General features: G+C 37.3%; 4 protein-coding genes across 4 annotated transcripts; 1 reads left to right on the top strand and 3 right to left on the bottom strand.

Moving 5' to 3' along the window:
* Window positions 1–5,852: 5,852 nt before the first annotated feature.
* GCK72_019232 (uncharacterized protein) lies at window positions 5,853–7,696 on the bottom strand (the record flags this gene model as incomplete). The annotated part of the gene is made up of 6 exons (XM_053732932.1): window positions 5,853–6,015; window positions 6,182–6,472; window positions 6,570–7,280; window positions 7,326–7,441; window positions 7,485–7,593; window positions 7,638–7,696. 6 exons carry the CDS (start codon window positions 7,694–7,696, stop codon window positions 5,853–5,855), a joined length of 1,449 nt encoding a protein of 482 aa, XP_053581845.1.
* Window positions 7,697–8,380: 684 nt separating this feature from the next.
* GCK72_019231 (uncharacterized protein) lies at window positions 8,381–9,740 on the bottom strand (the record flags this gene model as incomplete). The annotated part of the gene is made up of 7 exons (XM_003115392.2): window positions 8,381–8,547; window positions 8,591–8,721; window positions 8,764–8,825; window positions 8,873–8,986; window positions 9,031–9,268; window positions 9,314–9,394; window positions 9,526–9,740. 7 exons carry the CDS (start codon window positions 9,738–9,740, stop codon window positions 8,381–8,383), a joined length of 1,008 nt encoding a protein of 335 aa, XP_003115440.2.
* A 3,348-nt stretch (window positions 9,741–13,088) lies between these two features.
* Window positions 13,089–13,787, top strand: GCK72_019230 (uncharacterized protein; the record flags this gene model as incomplete). Its single annotated transcript, XM_003115304.2, has 4 exons — window positions 13,089–13,100; window positions 13,184–13,321; window positions 13,375–13,561; window positions 13,636–13,787. 4 exons carry the CDS (start codon window positions 13,089–13,091, stop codon window positions 13,785–13,787), a joined length of 489 nt encoding a protein of 162 aa, XP_003115352.2.
* A 94-nt stretch (window positions 13,788–13,881) lies between these two features.
* Window positions 13,882–15,475, bottom strand: GCK72_019229 (uncharacterized protein; the record flags this gene model as incomplete). The annotated part of the gene is made up of 7 exons (XM_003115536.2): window positions 13,882–13,971; window positions 14,021–14,085; window positions 14,371–14,560; window positions 14,687–14,884; window positions 14,929–15,082; window positions 15,130–15,210; window positions 15,255–15,475. 7 exons carry the CDS (start codon window positions 15,473–15,475, stop codon window positions 13,882–13,884), a joined length of 999 nt encoding a protein of 332 aa, XP_003115584.2.
* Between the last annotated feature and the right edge of the window lie 929 nt (window positions 15,476–16,404).

The raw sequence follows: 16,404 nt of genomic DNA, 5'->3' as shown, positions 1-16,404 counted from the left end.
ACTTTCTGACTTGGGGGCCGAACGCCGTTGTTTGACCTCTCGTTACCGAAATCTTCTTCGGAAGACGAGAATTGTTCATTTCGTTGGTTTTTCTTACACGTGGACCCGGAAAGAAAAACTAGCGAAGTGATAAGAACTCTGTTTTTTTGCTTACACGTGGACCCGGAAAGCAAAAATCAGTTTTCGCTGCCTCTAGTATAAGAATTGTCTGTTGCTACACGTGAACCCGGAAGCACAGTCAGTTTTTATTTGTCTCTTGTTGGAAATTGTGTGTGCTACACGTGAGCCCGGAAGCACATTCAGTTTTCTCTGCCTCGTGTTACAAAAATTAAGTGTTGCTAAACGTGAACCCGGAAGCACACTCAATTTTTGTCAGTTTTACTGATTTCGGCACATAATTTTCAACGGAAACGTCGATTTTCCGGGAAAATTATTGATTTTTTTCGTCGGAAATTAATTTTCGGTGAAAATTTCGTGCTGAAACAGTAAAATTTTTCGAAAAGGCTAATATTTGAATTAGAATTTGGCAAAAACATTGCGAATTTCTAAAATTCAAGTATTTTCTTGTCGGAAAATTCAAATTGTTCGCAGAGAATAACTGTGTGTGAATTCTTCGGAGAAGCTGTTTCATTTCTTCGAAATAATCGTCATTTCATCGTGAATTTACTTCTTTTTCGTCAATATAGCCTTGCGAAATTGAATAATCAAGTATAATTTCCAGGGTAAACTCTATCATTGCGAGAAGATGGCGGACATCGACGAAGACGAAGCGACGAGAAGGGCTGAAGAAGAGGCGAATCGATTGGCTGAGGACGAAAGAATTCGACTGGAAAACGAATTGTTGGCAGAAGAACCAATGGAGGAAGGAGACGAAGAGAAACGAGTCCAGGAGGTGAGATTAGAGGAAATTGAAAAGGCTATCAATGAAACCTGCACTGACATCAAAAACCAGACAAAATTCAGCACGAAACAGTGTAGAGTATTGTTGTCGCCACTCATTGGTAAAATTCTAGAAGTAGAAGAACAATTCCGTGGGAAAAAGAAAGAAAGTGAATTCTGGGAAAAGATGAATGTCAAAATGAATGAAACTGTTTTGTCATTGCAGAATGAATTGGAGAGAAAAAGTCAACAGCAGCCGCCGACGTCACTCGAGGAGCCAACAGCAACAAGTGTGTTTTCCGGTCAATCGATACAAGGAAATCAAGAAAGAACGAAGATGGTGAGTTTGCTAGAAGCAAATGAGATTCATACCGAAGAGGAATTGAACAAGTTGTTTGAGAAATACGAACAACTGGAGTATGAATTGAGCGTCAAAGTGGAATATTTGCAGCGCTCTCAACGTCAAACGGACTCGTTTCGTTCGGAACTATGTCGATTGAAGGTCAAGTGCGATCAACAACAACAGAAGCTTCTCGCCGAAGAGGAAAAAGCAAAGAAGATGTCGGAAGAGTTGAAAACGAAGTATTCTAATCTTCGTGCAAATTCGTCGACTCGTGTCGGTGAGTGTAACCAGCAAACAGGGGAGCGAAAAGAAAGTACGCGTTACTATAATGCAGAAACATCCGAAATCATTGAAACAATTCCTCTGCAAGAGTCGCTTGATTCTGGGAGAAATTGGAATCAAAGGATCGTTGAACAAAATGCTCAAAGAAACATTATTGTTCATAATGAACATGAAATGTCAAACATGAATGCTCAATGGAGAATGGCACAAGCTCTGCCAGACCCTCCAGTATTCTCTGCAGGAAAAAATTCTGTTAATGCGGAAACTTTTGAGAGGGCATTCTACATGAAGTACAGATTCTTTGATATGGAGGCTCAGAAAAACTTTCTTGAAACGAGATTCCTGTCTGGAAACGCGTTGACAGTGTATAAAGGGTTACCGGAGTCGGATAAAAATTCGGTTTCGCGTATTCTCGATGCTATCAAACGTCGTTTGAGTCAGTCGGAGCCAGAAGAGTCGCGCCGCGCGAAGAGCAAATTTCAAGCTTTGAAATTGCACAAAGAGCAAACTGTTCAAGACTTTTGTCTCGTTATGGACGAAGTTGTTCGCATTGGTTACAAAGGAGTGCCTGAATACCAAATTTCGTCAATGAAAACAACAAAGTTGCTTGATGAAATGAGGGAGCACACTGTTTTTGAAGTTTTACTTCAAATTCTGGGTTCACAGCTGAGAAATTGCCCTGTTGAGGAACAATATGAGTTGTGTCGAGTAGAAGCAACAATGTTTGATGAAGAATGGAGAAGTGGGAAAAGGAAAGCGACGCAACATGAGAAGAGAATGAACCGAGAGCACTCGGATCAATATTCTAATAACGTGCCGCGCACAGGTTTTACAAAGAACAATGCATCCGTCTCACAACAGTCCTCCAGAGTCAACAGATACACTCCGATCAGACAATCGAATAGTTATCAAACTAATTCGGGATCTGATTCAAATAGCAATCAATGCACATCAACCACTAGCCAACAACAAAATTTCAGTACAAGCAATGATTTGAATAATCAATGGGCTCCGAAAGGTTACATGTACAATGAGAAAAGTCCGGAATGTTGGAAGAATTTAGCCCACAGTTCCGATTCTGCTAATAACGCGTCGAGTAATGCGTTGGGGTTTCACAAATGCAGTGAATGCAATCAAACTGGTTGCCATGCACCTACTTGTTCGAGAGCGCCTGGGTCAAATACATCAAAAGTGAAGATTAATTCAACTATTGTTTGTTTCAGATGCGATCAGCAAGGACATATCGCTTCGAAGTGTCCGACACGGAATGCTTCGATACAAGAAGTTAGAATGGCTCCGAATGTTCAGTCGAAAGTTGAAGATCAGAAGTGCAAAATGAAGTTTGATACAAAGTGTTCAAGTGATAAGGAATCAGAAAGGAAACTGATTGATCACGAAATGGAAACGAAAGATCTGTATGAAGGGCAGAGTGTTGCTGCTAGTGTTTTCAAGAAAGATATGGTTATTGATGTGGACAGAGTGCCAATTAAAAGCATCAATTCCATAGAATTTTCTGTTATGAGTTCCGATGAGATGTTGCGTAGTGGGGATACAAAGGATGATGGACTTCAGACCTCCTGCACAAAACACGCGCATACAAAGGACAATAGTGGTGGTGTGAACAGGGAGTTCACAGAAGCCAATAGTCAGAAAAACGGATATTGTGATGAAGAGCATAAATCTGAAAGGGATCAGAGATTATGTAGTATTTCATTGACGAAAACCAAGAAGCAAAGTGTCCAACAGAAGAAAGTTTCTGATGTGATTTCAAGTTTTGGAGATCTGAAGAGAGATCAGAAAGAACATAATGTTCAGAAAAATATAGTGAACTATGAGTCGACGCAGTCGTACATGTCTTCAGAAGATGGAGATGGAAAGAAAAAGAGGAATACAGTGGACCAGAAAGCTGTCGACAATGTTATGTGTCAAGGTCCCCCACTGAATTTCATAGAAAATTCTTCAAGTCTCAATCAATATGATAATGTGGATGCTAACGAAGCAACAGATATTGTGAAGATAAACACATCAAAATCAAAGTTTCTCAATCAAAAGTGCCCCAAAAAGCCTGGACTACAAAAAACGGGAGATGACACCTGCGGTGTTAATTTTCCAAAGAAATCCAAACGGCGTAACAAGGAGGAAACCAGTCCGAGAACGGATCCACCAGTAATACTTCGTTTTGATTCGGATCTATGGTTGCATGATACCTCACAGGGATCATTGGATTCTGACAATGACGATCAACTCGATTCCTATCAAAAATGGAAAAGAGCTGTTCCAAAGATGTTCAAATCCCAAGTGGTGCCTCGTCCTCTGAAGGATCCACCAACTTCAACAAATCAATCGACTTGGAGTGACACCAAGTTCGAATCTGCCAAGGAGTCACCTCGTCCACTCAATGATCCACCGGATTCATGGATGGAGGATGTCAATTGGAGACGCATGCAGGAGGAGTATCGCCCTCGAAAGGACCCACCGAGCCCATATTGTCAACATGGTCATAGGAACCTACTTGGATGTCTTCAGTCTACGCAGTTCTTGCCGACTCCGATGTCTACGGTCAGCAGCTAGATTCTCTTCACTACCGGAGTTCTAATATAATAATCCTTTTATCTTTCTTATTTATTTATTTTTAGTCTATAGTTTTATTCCCCCCTTTCCAACGACGATATTACCCCCCCATGTCCTTATCATTTTCTATAACTCTTTATCTACTTTTTATCATATTCTATATTTCTATAGTGTTTAAGTTAAACCCAAAAAAGCTCAATCTTTTGTATCTCCTAGTATCTTCACGAGTGTTCCGTGTCATTCATTAAAGCCACGGGAGAAGGGACTTGAAAGGACCCCGAGATGTCCGGTTTCTACCGGTTTTTATCTCTAAAAAGTCCATAAAGTCATCTCAAGTTTCAGACTTGCCTTCATAACTCGCGGGCTCGATGCAGTTGCGCTCTAGCGCATTGTATCTATTCTCCGGCGCGAACATGTAAAAGTGAAGGGAAAAGGAGATTTGTAATCATTCTTGAGCTTGGGGTCACCTAGAGTTAGGTGATTTTTACCCGTTTCAGTCAAGTTTCGCCCGTTTATACTTTTTGGGTGGTTTTTGTCACCTGTTTTCTATTGTTTTAATTAGCTTTTGTTTGTCTTTCTAGCTTAGGGTAGCTATACTGTCTCGTTCTTTTGTAAGCGATTATCGAGAAGATAATCGATTGATTGTTACTAGAATAAATTCGTAACTATCTAGAAAACTGTGTTTATTGATTTTCTTCGTTTTTCGCTCATTGTCTGTTTACCAGAAGCTAGCGTGACACCGTTGTCACGTCTAACTTTCTGACTCACTCAAAAATTATTTTATTCTCATTTTTTCTCAATTTCCGTAATTTTTTGGCTATAACACGAACAAGGAATACATACATGTGTTTTGTTATTTGTGATAACGCACTTTGCATACAGTTTTGGAAAGGTATGTACGTTTTATAGCCAAAAAATTACGGAAATTGAGAAAAAATGAGAATAAAATAATTTTTGAGTGAAAAAAATTTGAAAAATTATTTTTCTAAAATTGTAACTTTTTAATGTTGGTTTGTAGAAAAACTCAAGACACGTATTTTGGTACATGTTTCAAAAAATTTGGAACATTTTTTGATGAGTTATGATGGTTTCCCCGAGGGCACTACTTTTGACTTCTGGAGCTTTAGCACGATACTTAGGAGTTGAGAAGCTAATTCAACACAATTTTTTGTTTATTTGAGTGTTTTCCAACATTTTAAAACCAAAAACTCAATATCTCCAAGAGAAAAATAAAAAGTTTTTTTTCGAATTTTCAAATCAAGATTAGGAAAAATCGATTATCGAAAAAATCAGTGATTGAAATTTTTCAAAAAACATATTTTCTTATTGCTGAATAGTTTGGCTTTCTTTCAAAAAAAAGTTTATGCGAAACGGACACGATTCAGCAGAGTTACACATAAAAGTATGAAGGGGTGCTCACTTATGCTCGCTACTGTATCTGTGTCACCATCTTGATTTCGCGTTCTTCGATCTTCGAAATTGCCATTTCACCTCCGAAAAGATGTTTCATAGAAGAAATCTCAGCTGTATGAGATGGATCATGCATTTATAGGATTCATAAATATTTCGTAGTTCGACACAAAAACAGAGATGAGAAGTGGAAACGTCATTATTAGAGATAAGATATCAGGCATGTTGCTGATTTTCCGGAGAAAATTGAAAAGAAACTATTCGGGAAAAAAACGCGTGTCGAAAGTTGGGAAACGACATATTCTATAAAGGATGTACTTGGTTGGGAGATTTTGTGGCTGACCATTTGACTCCAAGTATCTTCAGGTTAGCTTATTCCATACCCAATACGATGAGCCGAAGAGTTGATCACCTTGATGTGGTAGGTGTGCTTGTCATCATAAGGGGCATTGAAGACAATCTTGGTTCCTGGCTGGGTCTGGATGTCTCCTGGTGGAACGGATTGTGCCAGGATGTGGTTGTTGAGAACTCTTTACAATTTACTCCCATCAGAACCTATATTCTTCAGTTTTGCTTTAGAAAATAGAGTTTTTAAAATGACTCTGCAGTACACAAGATTCATTCAATTTTTCAATAAATTATTTTCAAACGAGATCAAAACAATAGAACTAAACAATTATGTGTTGTTCAAATCACTGATAGCAACCAATATCACTCGAGAAAAATGAATCAGTAGCATAATGATATGTGATTGGCCACATGGACGGCCCGGAGTGATACGTGGCATCAGAGTGAATACATGGCATATCTTCTCGTTGTGGTAATTCACAATTGAATGCATTGACACAAGTGATATCATTATAGAGCCATTGAGTGTCTCGAATATGATAGAAGGATTCGTTGTAACATGAGAAGACAATGTCCATGTAAAAATCGTCCTTTGGAAGGCTCGCAGACAGATTCGCAATTTCGGGACGAGTCAGCATTCTGGAAAAGTCGATTCGGGTATGATTCGTATCTCAACTCGTTTGGGGTTTTGCTCAAGCTGCTCGGTGTATGAGTCACACATCTCAGTTCAACTCACTTTTTCATATCTTCATCAATCTCTCTCAAATGTTGTTCACTGATCAGAGCTGTGATGTTATCCCCTGGATTTACTGGAAGTGCTCCACCTGGGACGCTAGTTGAATTAACGTAGAGCATCTTTTTCAAGTGATATATTCCATTGTTGGAAACTAGTTTTCTCTGCCAGAATATTGGTTCGTGATGCGGACTGAGATAAATAGGTTTTCGATCCGAATTCCGAGAATAGTGTGACCAAGTTGAATTGAATCTCTCTGGACGGAGAAACGATTTTCCTGCATCTTTCGTTCGAAGTCTCCGAGAGTTTTTGACGATTGAGGTTATACTTTGAGATTTCAATTCTCCCGTTTTGATAGTAGTGTAGTCGAATTTGTCGTAATGAAGTGCACTGATCTCCCAACTTCCAGCATATTCCCTCTCGAACTCTTCATAATAAGAGTTGGCATTTGTTGGAATCAATATGTCATCCATATCCAGAATGCCAACAAAACTGACTGATTCTTTGTACATGAGCAAACAATCCGTGTGAGCAGCAGCTTGATTTCTCAGTTCAACATTTCTGTTTGGTTCGAGATATGGACCATCAGTGACTGGGAACTTGATTGTAAGCCAAGGCTCAATTGAGACAAGTCCAAGTTTCTCATATTCTTTGATCAAGTTGAAGTATGATTCCACCATAGAAACTACGTACAGTTGCAGGTGTGCTCCGTATCTGTGCAATTTTAGACGAATGTATCAACAATTTCAATGAACAAACCTTTTCGAAACATGCAGTTGAACTAGAAAAGTTTGCCATTGTTCAGCAGCGAATTGAGGAGAAACACAGAAAACAACTGGTTTTGGAGCCGAATATTTTGGTGTTTTGAATGGAATCTGGAAATACTAGATCAACTCGCTGCATTATTAAAACAAGTACCTTCACGTAAATTCCCTCCGACTCAATCTCCAAAGTATGCATTTGATGCATAAAGTTAGATTGTGCTGTTATGAGAGAATAGTCGCAGCGATCGTTCAGAGCATGCTCACTGAAAATATTTTATCAGTTTGTGATATATTTCTAAATAATCACGTAGTCAATGTTGCTTCTTTCAACCATCTGGCAGTTCGGCTAGTTCCAATCAGATTCATTTTGTAGTTTGTTATGTCTGACGCTGTTCGTTTGTTCATAGTGGTCACGATAGCTACTGCATTGCTCCCGAGACTAAACAATGTAAATCGTATCTAAACAATCAGGAAATATTACTTACGACTTTGAGACTGGAAAATAATATGCAGAGTGAATAAATGTGTGAGTATTTTGAAATAACTGTACTTCAGGTCTGAAAAAGCGAAAAAAGTCGTAGATGTCGTCAATGTTTGAAAAACCACTAAATTCATTAAACTCACTCTGTTTGTGACTGAAATCTCGGCATTATTTTGAAAAGCAAGTATATGATAACCAATGAAAGTAATGCCAATAACTTAACAACTCGAATCGGGTGAACTTTAAATCGATATTTTTGGAGACTAACTATTGTTGACGTCATCGGTAGAAAATAAGGCTCAATTTCGGTTTTGGTAAATAACATTTCGATGGTCAAGGAAAGAATATTGAGGACGGAATAGACTATTAATGGATCAGATAAACAACATGTCCTGTTCCGTCTTTCTAAAGGAGGCTCGTATAAAAAATCAGTGGAGAGAGATAGAGATTTAGAAGATCTGAAGTTGACTTCTGAAAAATTTTTCGCTAGATATTGTTTATCTTCTTTTCTCCTGTGTAACTCGAATATTTATTCAGATCAAAAATCATAGAAAGAATCTGTTGAAGATCTATTCCAACTGCTTCTCGAACATTTGGAAATACAAATCCGTGTGTACTGATTGTCCTCCTCGCAATGCAACTGTGATATTCTTTCGTTGTTCTCCGTCTAGAATTCGTAATTTCCACCAGACAGCGATACAGACTACAATCCCGTAAAGAGGTAACGCATGAGTCACTGGAATGAGGATATAAAACCAGCTAAAAGATGTGCGACTTACATTCAATTATCGCCATATGATTCGGTTTTGAGAAGTTCGAAGAGAAGAAATACAGTACAATGATTCCCATAAAGATAGTGGATACCATGAGACAATTGTAATGGACAAACGAGCTTAATGCAGTGAATGATCTGAAAACTTTGAATGAAACTGAGAATTAACTTGAAAATTACCGTTTTCCCTGATCCAGCGTGTATCGAGTGCTGAGGTTTATGTCCGCAACTTCTCGTAATCTCTGGAATTTTTCGATGAATTATCTAATCACTGAATCTATTTTCTCACCTTGTTTTTGATTTCTAGAAACCGAAAAACAACAAAAGATATAATCTGAGAAAATATTATCATTGCTAACGGAATTATCGTTTCAGCAGTTGTGATAGTACTTGAAACCAAGGTCTGGAATATATCTTGGATAGGGAATATGTCTGTATTTTATATACCTGACAGTAGAAAAATGTAAAACTGGACGGACTAAATGCTGCATGAATATATCTTGTTGTAAGGTAACAAACAGCCAAAAATATTTGAAAAACTCCCAAAATGAGTCCATAATTCATTGAACAATTTTCATAGGCTCTGTTGTATCGAACTGCTATTAATCGTTCTAGTGTGACTGATATTGGAGTCATTGATACGACTGCTTGGCCAGAGTTATAAAGAAATCGGAAGAATAGACATCTGGAACTACTTGAATGCTTGTGTTATACTTTCGGGTGTACAAACCTGTAGAAGTTTGGTAAAAGTTTGCACCCGTCTGTAGTCGGATAGAAATAATTGAAGAGGTCGGCAGTATGCAAAATAAATCTAAATTGATTTGTTTAAGTTATGTTCAGATGTAATCTTCCCCTCTAAGAAACTCAGAGTGAGGGCTCAAAGCAAGATAGGCAGATAACTATGTTTTAAGTTATTCTAGAATTCTAGATTTTCAACCTCACCTTCCAGTGCAATGAATCAACAAGGCTGCCAAATGAATCGTGATTTGTATTTGCGTATTTTTGTGGAACATTTTTTGAGTAATTGAGTAATAGAACGAATAGCCGATTATTGGAAAAGCTGGAAGAAGAATGAACCAATTTATAAGTAGAGAAATCCGAAGTTCGACTGATGTGGAGTAGGTGAGCATTGTTTCACAAGTCGTGTTGTTGTACATTTTGAAATTAACCTTCTGAAAAATCAGTCTTCGTGACTGTAAATCGGTACAGTTCGAAACGGAAATACAAATACGAAATTGATTACAAAACTAAAGAAGAACAGCTTTCAAACTTTCAATTCGATCTGAGCAATCTCTCTTCTGAAATGTCGAGAAAAATAGTTGTGGGTACAACCGAAAGACTACTAACTAGTAATTATTAAGAGTTGTGAAAGGGATAGTCTGTACCTATTATTTATGTTTTCTTGAGTTTTGGTCACAAAATGCTTGTTCACACCATTGACTATTGCAATGAGAATCTGACGATTTGGAAGATAAACTTAAGAAGATTCATGACCATTGTCTGACGACAGGCATGGAGACAAATCACCAAGAGAATATAGAAAACAAAAAACATATGAATAATTTTCGATAGTTATGTATAGATCTTTTGAAAACTGAAGTTCTAAAATATCTCTATGAGAACTCGAAGAAAAAAGAGCAAAAAGAAAAGATACAAAAGATGTCTGGGACACATCTATGACTATACCCTTTCCGATTGAATGATTTTGAACTTCTGATTAGTGGTGGAATAGACGGAAACAGGGAATATTATGACGAGGTTTGGTGGTAAAAGATAAGATCATAGAGACATGTTTGGATGAGTTTCTGAAAGATATAGAGTAGGAACTGCATTTTAGATCTCGTTTGTACATGATATTCATATAGATTTTCTCATGAGAGTTTTTTTAATTCAAGATTCAATAAAATCGGTAGAATTCCCAACCGAACAAAACAAACAGCCAGTCAAAAACCGGAGCAAAATGTCAGAAAACAACAGGAATTGACTCTGAAGTCATTTTTAATCAGACGTTTCAACATAGACGGACATTTTGTCTCTGGAAATTGGATGTTGAGGCAACTACCTTTTAGTGAGATGATGTTATTTCGGTGTTTGTTTGATCAGAAAATGAAGAAAGAAAAATCATAGAAAGATAAGTAATAAGTAAAACAGAATACATATACCTCTCCGCATTTTTTAGTTTCTGTTTGAACGAGACCACGTTTCTGAGAAATCTCATCAGACCAGGAACGGAAATTAGTTGGTGATGCTGACAAAGTCAGTGAAAATATTAAGACGAGTTTCCCCATTTTTTCATTAATAATGAAGACACTGACTCTATTGAAAAAAACGAAAGATGTAATTGAATATATAACAAATTGTTATTATAGTTTCGACGAAGAATATTCACGATCGAAAACAAAAAAGTGTATCCGCGGGGTAATGCATTTAATCTGAAGGAGAGAATTGCTTAATTGTTGTTTTCCAGGAGTACCTAGTCGGACTGACCCAAGTGAGGATTCAGGCCTCCTATTCATTTTAAATCTTGTCTATTCTCATATCCGAATGTCGTGCACTGTGGTTGAAGAATCGTTTTTATATTTCAAGGAGACCTTGTTTTTCCCACTATCTAACCTTTGAGCTCATTTACTGTCTCCAACTGATAACAGTTTTTGATAAACAATTCCAATGAGTATAAAACTGAATTTCGAAAACAAAAACCCTACTCATTATCAAAATGAAACTGTTACTTTTGTTGTTCGCTCTTTTTGCTGCCGCGTATTCTCAATTCAGTCAGAGTGCTCAAGATGAAATTCTTAAGAGACAATGTCTCGCTCAAGCCACCAGGCCATGTTACACATAAACCAAAATGATCCGTTCCGGCTGATTTTTTGATAAGGTACTACCCCAGGAATTCTAAGATTTTTATACCATACCAGATTAGGCTCCGCCCCCTTTGAACTACCTAAACGATCGATTGAAGTTGAAAAATGAAAATTTTTCTTTCGAAAGATAGTATCAAAATCTCTTCAGAAATGAATTGCCAGCCTCATTTTGTGCATTTTACAAGATAACTACTTTTTTCTAACTCGCCTGCATCATATAGAAAAAATCACTTTTTTGAAAAAATTGTCAATTTTTTCATGTTTTTTGGATTTTTCGGCTGGTCGAAGTACTGGGGTCCGAAGTAAATTTATAATGGTAAGATACGTATTTGTGTTGGCTATTTGAAAATATAAAGACTTTCCCCAGATTCCACTGTCAAGGTGAGTTATGATCAAAAAAGTGACGAAATTTGATGCATATCGACGTACCCCCCTCCACGGTAAAAAATGGCTGGGTGACGAAAATTAAAAATATCTTTGATTTGAGCTATTCAAAGTTAGAATAGTGCTTACACAACTTTTCAGACAATTCTAACCATGTTTCAGTGAGTTACAGACCCCTACTCCATTTTTTCGAATCAAAAAGTTTGAGCTCTCGTAACTTTCCTAATTCTGACTTAAAATCTTAGAAACTTCTGGAAAATAGTAGAATATACTTTAAAAACACAAGTGAATAGTTAAAAGTTGATTACAAAAAAGAATGCTGGCATTTCATGCCCTAGAATACCTCCCTATCGTAGACACATGAAGCTATCTTATATGATATGAAACGAAAGTTGAACAAAACGACAAAACTTGACATTTATTTATTCATTTGCGTTTTTGAAGTATATTCTACTATTTTCCAGAAGTTTCTAAGATTTTAAGTCAGAATTAGGAAAGTTACGAGAGCTCAAACTTTTTGATTCGAAAAAATGGAGTAGGGGTCTGTAACTCACTGAAACATGGTTAGAATTGTCTGAAAAGTTGTGTAAGCACTATTCTAACTTTGAATAGCTCAAATCAAAGATATTTTTAATTTTCGTCACCCAGCCATTTTTTACCGTGGAGGGGGGTACGTCGATATGCATCAGATTTCGTCACTTTTTTGATCATAACTCACCTTGACAGTGGAATCTGGGGAAAGTCTTTATATTTTCAGATAGCCAACACAAATACGTATCTTACCATTATAAATTTACTTCGGACCACAGTACTTCGACCAGCCGAAAAATCCAAAAAACATGAAAAACTTGACAATTTTTTCAAAAAAGTGATTTTTTCTATATGATGCAGGCGAGCTAGAAAAAAGTAGTTATCTTGTAAAATGCACAAAATGAGGCTGGCAATTCATTTCTGAAGAGATTTTGATACTATCTCTCGAAAGAAAAATTTTCATTTTTCAACTTCAATTGATCGTTTCGATAGGTCAAAGGGGGCGGGGCCTAATTTGGTATGGTATAAAATTCTTAGAATTCCTAGGGTAGTAACATATCAAAAAATCGGCCGAAACGGATCACTTTGGTTTATGTGTAACATGGCCTGTAGGCCTATGCTCGAGCCAGTCAGAGATTGTCTCTTAAAATTCACAATGACTTGAGATCTGCTGTTGCTTTGGGGGGATATGAAGTTCAGGGAGTCGAGCATCCGGCTGCAGCCAATATGATCAAAATGGTATGTAGTGACAATAGACTGATAGATTTGTAGTTTCATTTCTATCGACAAAGCAAAACAAATTTGAATGAATGTACTTTCAGAGATGGAGTCCTGCAAGTGCAAAGACAGCTCAAGCCTATGCCAACACGTGCTCAGACGGAGCATCTGGTCAGGGAAATGTCGGAGAAAATATTTATTTGGATTGGAGTGAGAAGAATCCCTCGAGTCTTGATAAATATGTATGTTTGGCAATTGAGAATACGATGGGACAAACAGGTCCATAACGTTTCAGGGAATAAATGCAGCTGTTTCATGGAGTGAACAGTTTTCCTACTTCGGTTGGTCTTCCACTTATCTTGATAAGGAAACTTTGGAATCTGGAATCAAAGACGCCATTCAAATGGTTTGGGCAAAAACTGGTTATGTTGGGTGTGGAGTCAAAAATTGTGGGCCGGATCCGATGAGCTTACAAAATAATGGTAGTTTGTCATTATAGAGCAATGTAAGTGAGAAAAATGACCGAAGAATGGTTTCGATAAACATCTATTTTCAGGGGAAATGTGTTGGATGAGGATATTTACGAAGAGGGCGAGAGTTGCTCGAACTGTCCTGGAAACAGGGTGTGTGAGGATGAGACCGGACTTTGTGCGTGAAGCAACTCCACTTCAACATTTGGCTAAACTCGAAAACATTCTTTATGTATAAATAAGGTATTTCCGTTTATGACTCATTATCAATGTTTTTTACCCTTACATTTTTCTCAATATTAATAAAAGTTAGAATAAACGAAGAGTGGAAGTCATTTTATCTGTTGACGAAATTGATCAAAGTATTTGTCTCCATCGAGTTTCATTGCTGTCCACAACGACTTTTCGTCGCTTTTGGAAATCTGAAAAGAGGAAATGTAATATTTGTTAAGATTGATGGTGCAAAATTACCACTCGTAGTTTCAAATGAACACCATAACAGACTGCGATTCCGTAGAATGGAAGAATGTGTACTGCTGAAAAGAATTTAGTTTTACCTTTGGAGAGTCGAAAGTTTCGAAAAACAAGGAAATTTTATATGCTTCATTCTTGTGGAAATAATTCGTTTTCTGATGTATTTGGTCTTGTGCACTTTTGTTTCATTTAGGTGATCAAATGGGTTTCTGATTCTAATTACGCATTTAATGAATCAGTGATGTTTCAAACAGAGTGAGTTTTCCACTTCAGAACTAGGAGAAACGTTTAGATACTTAAATAGAAGAACCTGAAATGGCACTAAGCAGTGTCAGCTAATCACTAACCTTCTACCAAAGCCATGTAATCTGGTTTGGACAATGATGCAGCATTGAAATGTAATGTGGTAGTGACAACTGATATCAAGGTGAAAACAATAGTGTTTGCATTCACAAGAAGTTTCAAAGCAGCAAGTGAACGAATGCTTTGCTCAAGATTGAATCGGCTGGATAGGGTTAACTTCTGGGAACGAAGCTTCTGGAATAAAAGATTAGATGGTTTCAAGAGTAATGGCTTATTAGATAACTAAATAATAAGTAGTACTATTCGGGAGATAGAAAAACTTCTCATTTGCTTCTTTCTTGTTTTTTTTTCAAAACTCACCTTACTCTTAGCCATTAGCACTTGGAACATCACTCTTGAAAGAATTTGGGCTGCCATAACACAATACAATGGTCCAATTACAAACCATACAGATCCAGTGGAGGACGCGATAGTTTGGCAATAATAGAGAACAAAATTCCCTGGAGAAAATGCTGCATGAAAGTACATACTGAAGAGATAACACATGGATAGGAAAATCTGGAAATCTTAACTTTGCACGGTGCACGTTTGTTATTGGTTACCTGGAATAACACCAATAAAACTCCAAACGACGCTCCACAGTGTTCATAGTGTTCTGATATTGCGTAGGCTGCAATTCTCTCGAGAACCAGAGCAATGGAACACATTGAGGAAACTGCCAGACCGACGTTATAAAAACCACGAAGGACGAGACATCTGAAAATTAAGAAAGAGGAGAATTTGAGTAAGAAAAAAGGTCTTACCTATAGAAGTCTGGAATTATCTCACAAGAATTCCCATTCCTTGTAATATAGTTGAAGAGATCTGTGATATGGAGGAGCAATCTGGAAATGGGAAAACTCTGAGAGAAACTGTTGTCATTTCATACCTCCCGATCGAATGCAACAAAAGTCCGAAAAGGTGAACTAGGATTTGTAGGCGAGTATTCTTATGGAACATGTGAGTGGTTGAAATGAAAAAAATACTGTAGAAGAGAACTGGAATTGCTATAGTCGCAATCAACAGATTGATTGCTAGAGATATTTTGAGATTATTAGATGATGCAAATGCTTCCATCTGGGCACAATCAGGAGTGAGAGAGGGTGACATTCTGAAAATGGGACAGGCAATAAGGAAAGGTAATCCGTGATTCCGAACGATATTGATGAAACAAAATCCGGTAGCCTGGTTAAGATGTGCTAGTCTCGGTGCTAATGACCAGAATCCTGAGAAACGAGTCTCTTTATATCCACTAATTGAAGACTCCGCCTCTCCGTTACCTTCCGATCATTTTTCTTCGAATAATAAATTTTTTCTTTCAGCTTTTATGACTGGTCGCATCCTCTGGGATTTTCTTGTCACCGAAAACCAAGAATCTGCTCCGATTCTTATAATTGTTATCGTTGGATTTGCAGTGAATACGTCAAAAGACCAAAAGACTGGAGGCTGCTAAATTCTATTAAACTCTTTTATCCGTGATGTTTCGAAGAGTACACTCATCGGTCGATGTAGACAATTTAGTATTGAAAAGTGACCAAAAAGTTCAAGAACTAAAATAAACTAAGGTTGCAAATTGAATGAGAGTGAGTGATCAGTTTTATCAATTTGCATAATTTTGGATATGAGATGAAACTAGCTTGTGGCTGAAGGCAAGTTGTTTCTGACACGGTTCATAAAACTTCAGAATGTAAATGAGAGAAAGAGTAAGTCAGAAATCTTGTTGTGATAATAGCTTTGTCTGAAACAGAGAACTTCGTTCTCTTCGTGTGTTTCAGTTTCTCAAAATATTTATTCTACATTTTTATATTTTTATAGTCAAACCGTGATGATATCGTTCTTTTTTCAAAAAGTGAATCTGTTATCAGAATATCTCAAGTGTCTTTCTAATGTCCGATTAACAGATCAGAAGGTTTCTTCTCATTCATCAAAAGTTTGTTCCTTTATCGAATAATTTAATATAAAACAAGGAAATTAGATTTTTATCTGATCTTACAAAATTTAATTCCCTGATGTCCTGTCTTTTAAAAATGATCAACATT

The sequence above is a fragment of the Caenorhabditis remanei genome, chromosome V, assembly GCF_010183535.1.
Source record: "Caenorhabditis remanei strain PX506 chromosome V, whole genome shotgun sequence".
Classification (NCBI taxonomy): Eukaryota; Metazoa; Nematoda; class Chromadorea; order Rhabditida; family Rhabditidae; genus Caenorhabditis; species Caenorhabditis remanei.
Note: the sequence above shows the minus strand (reverse complement) of the source record. Positions and strands in the feature narration are given on the sequence as shown.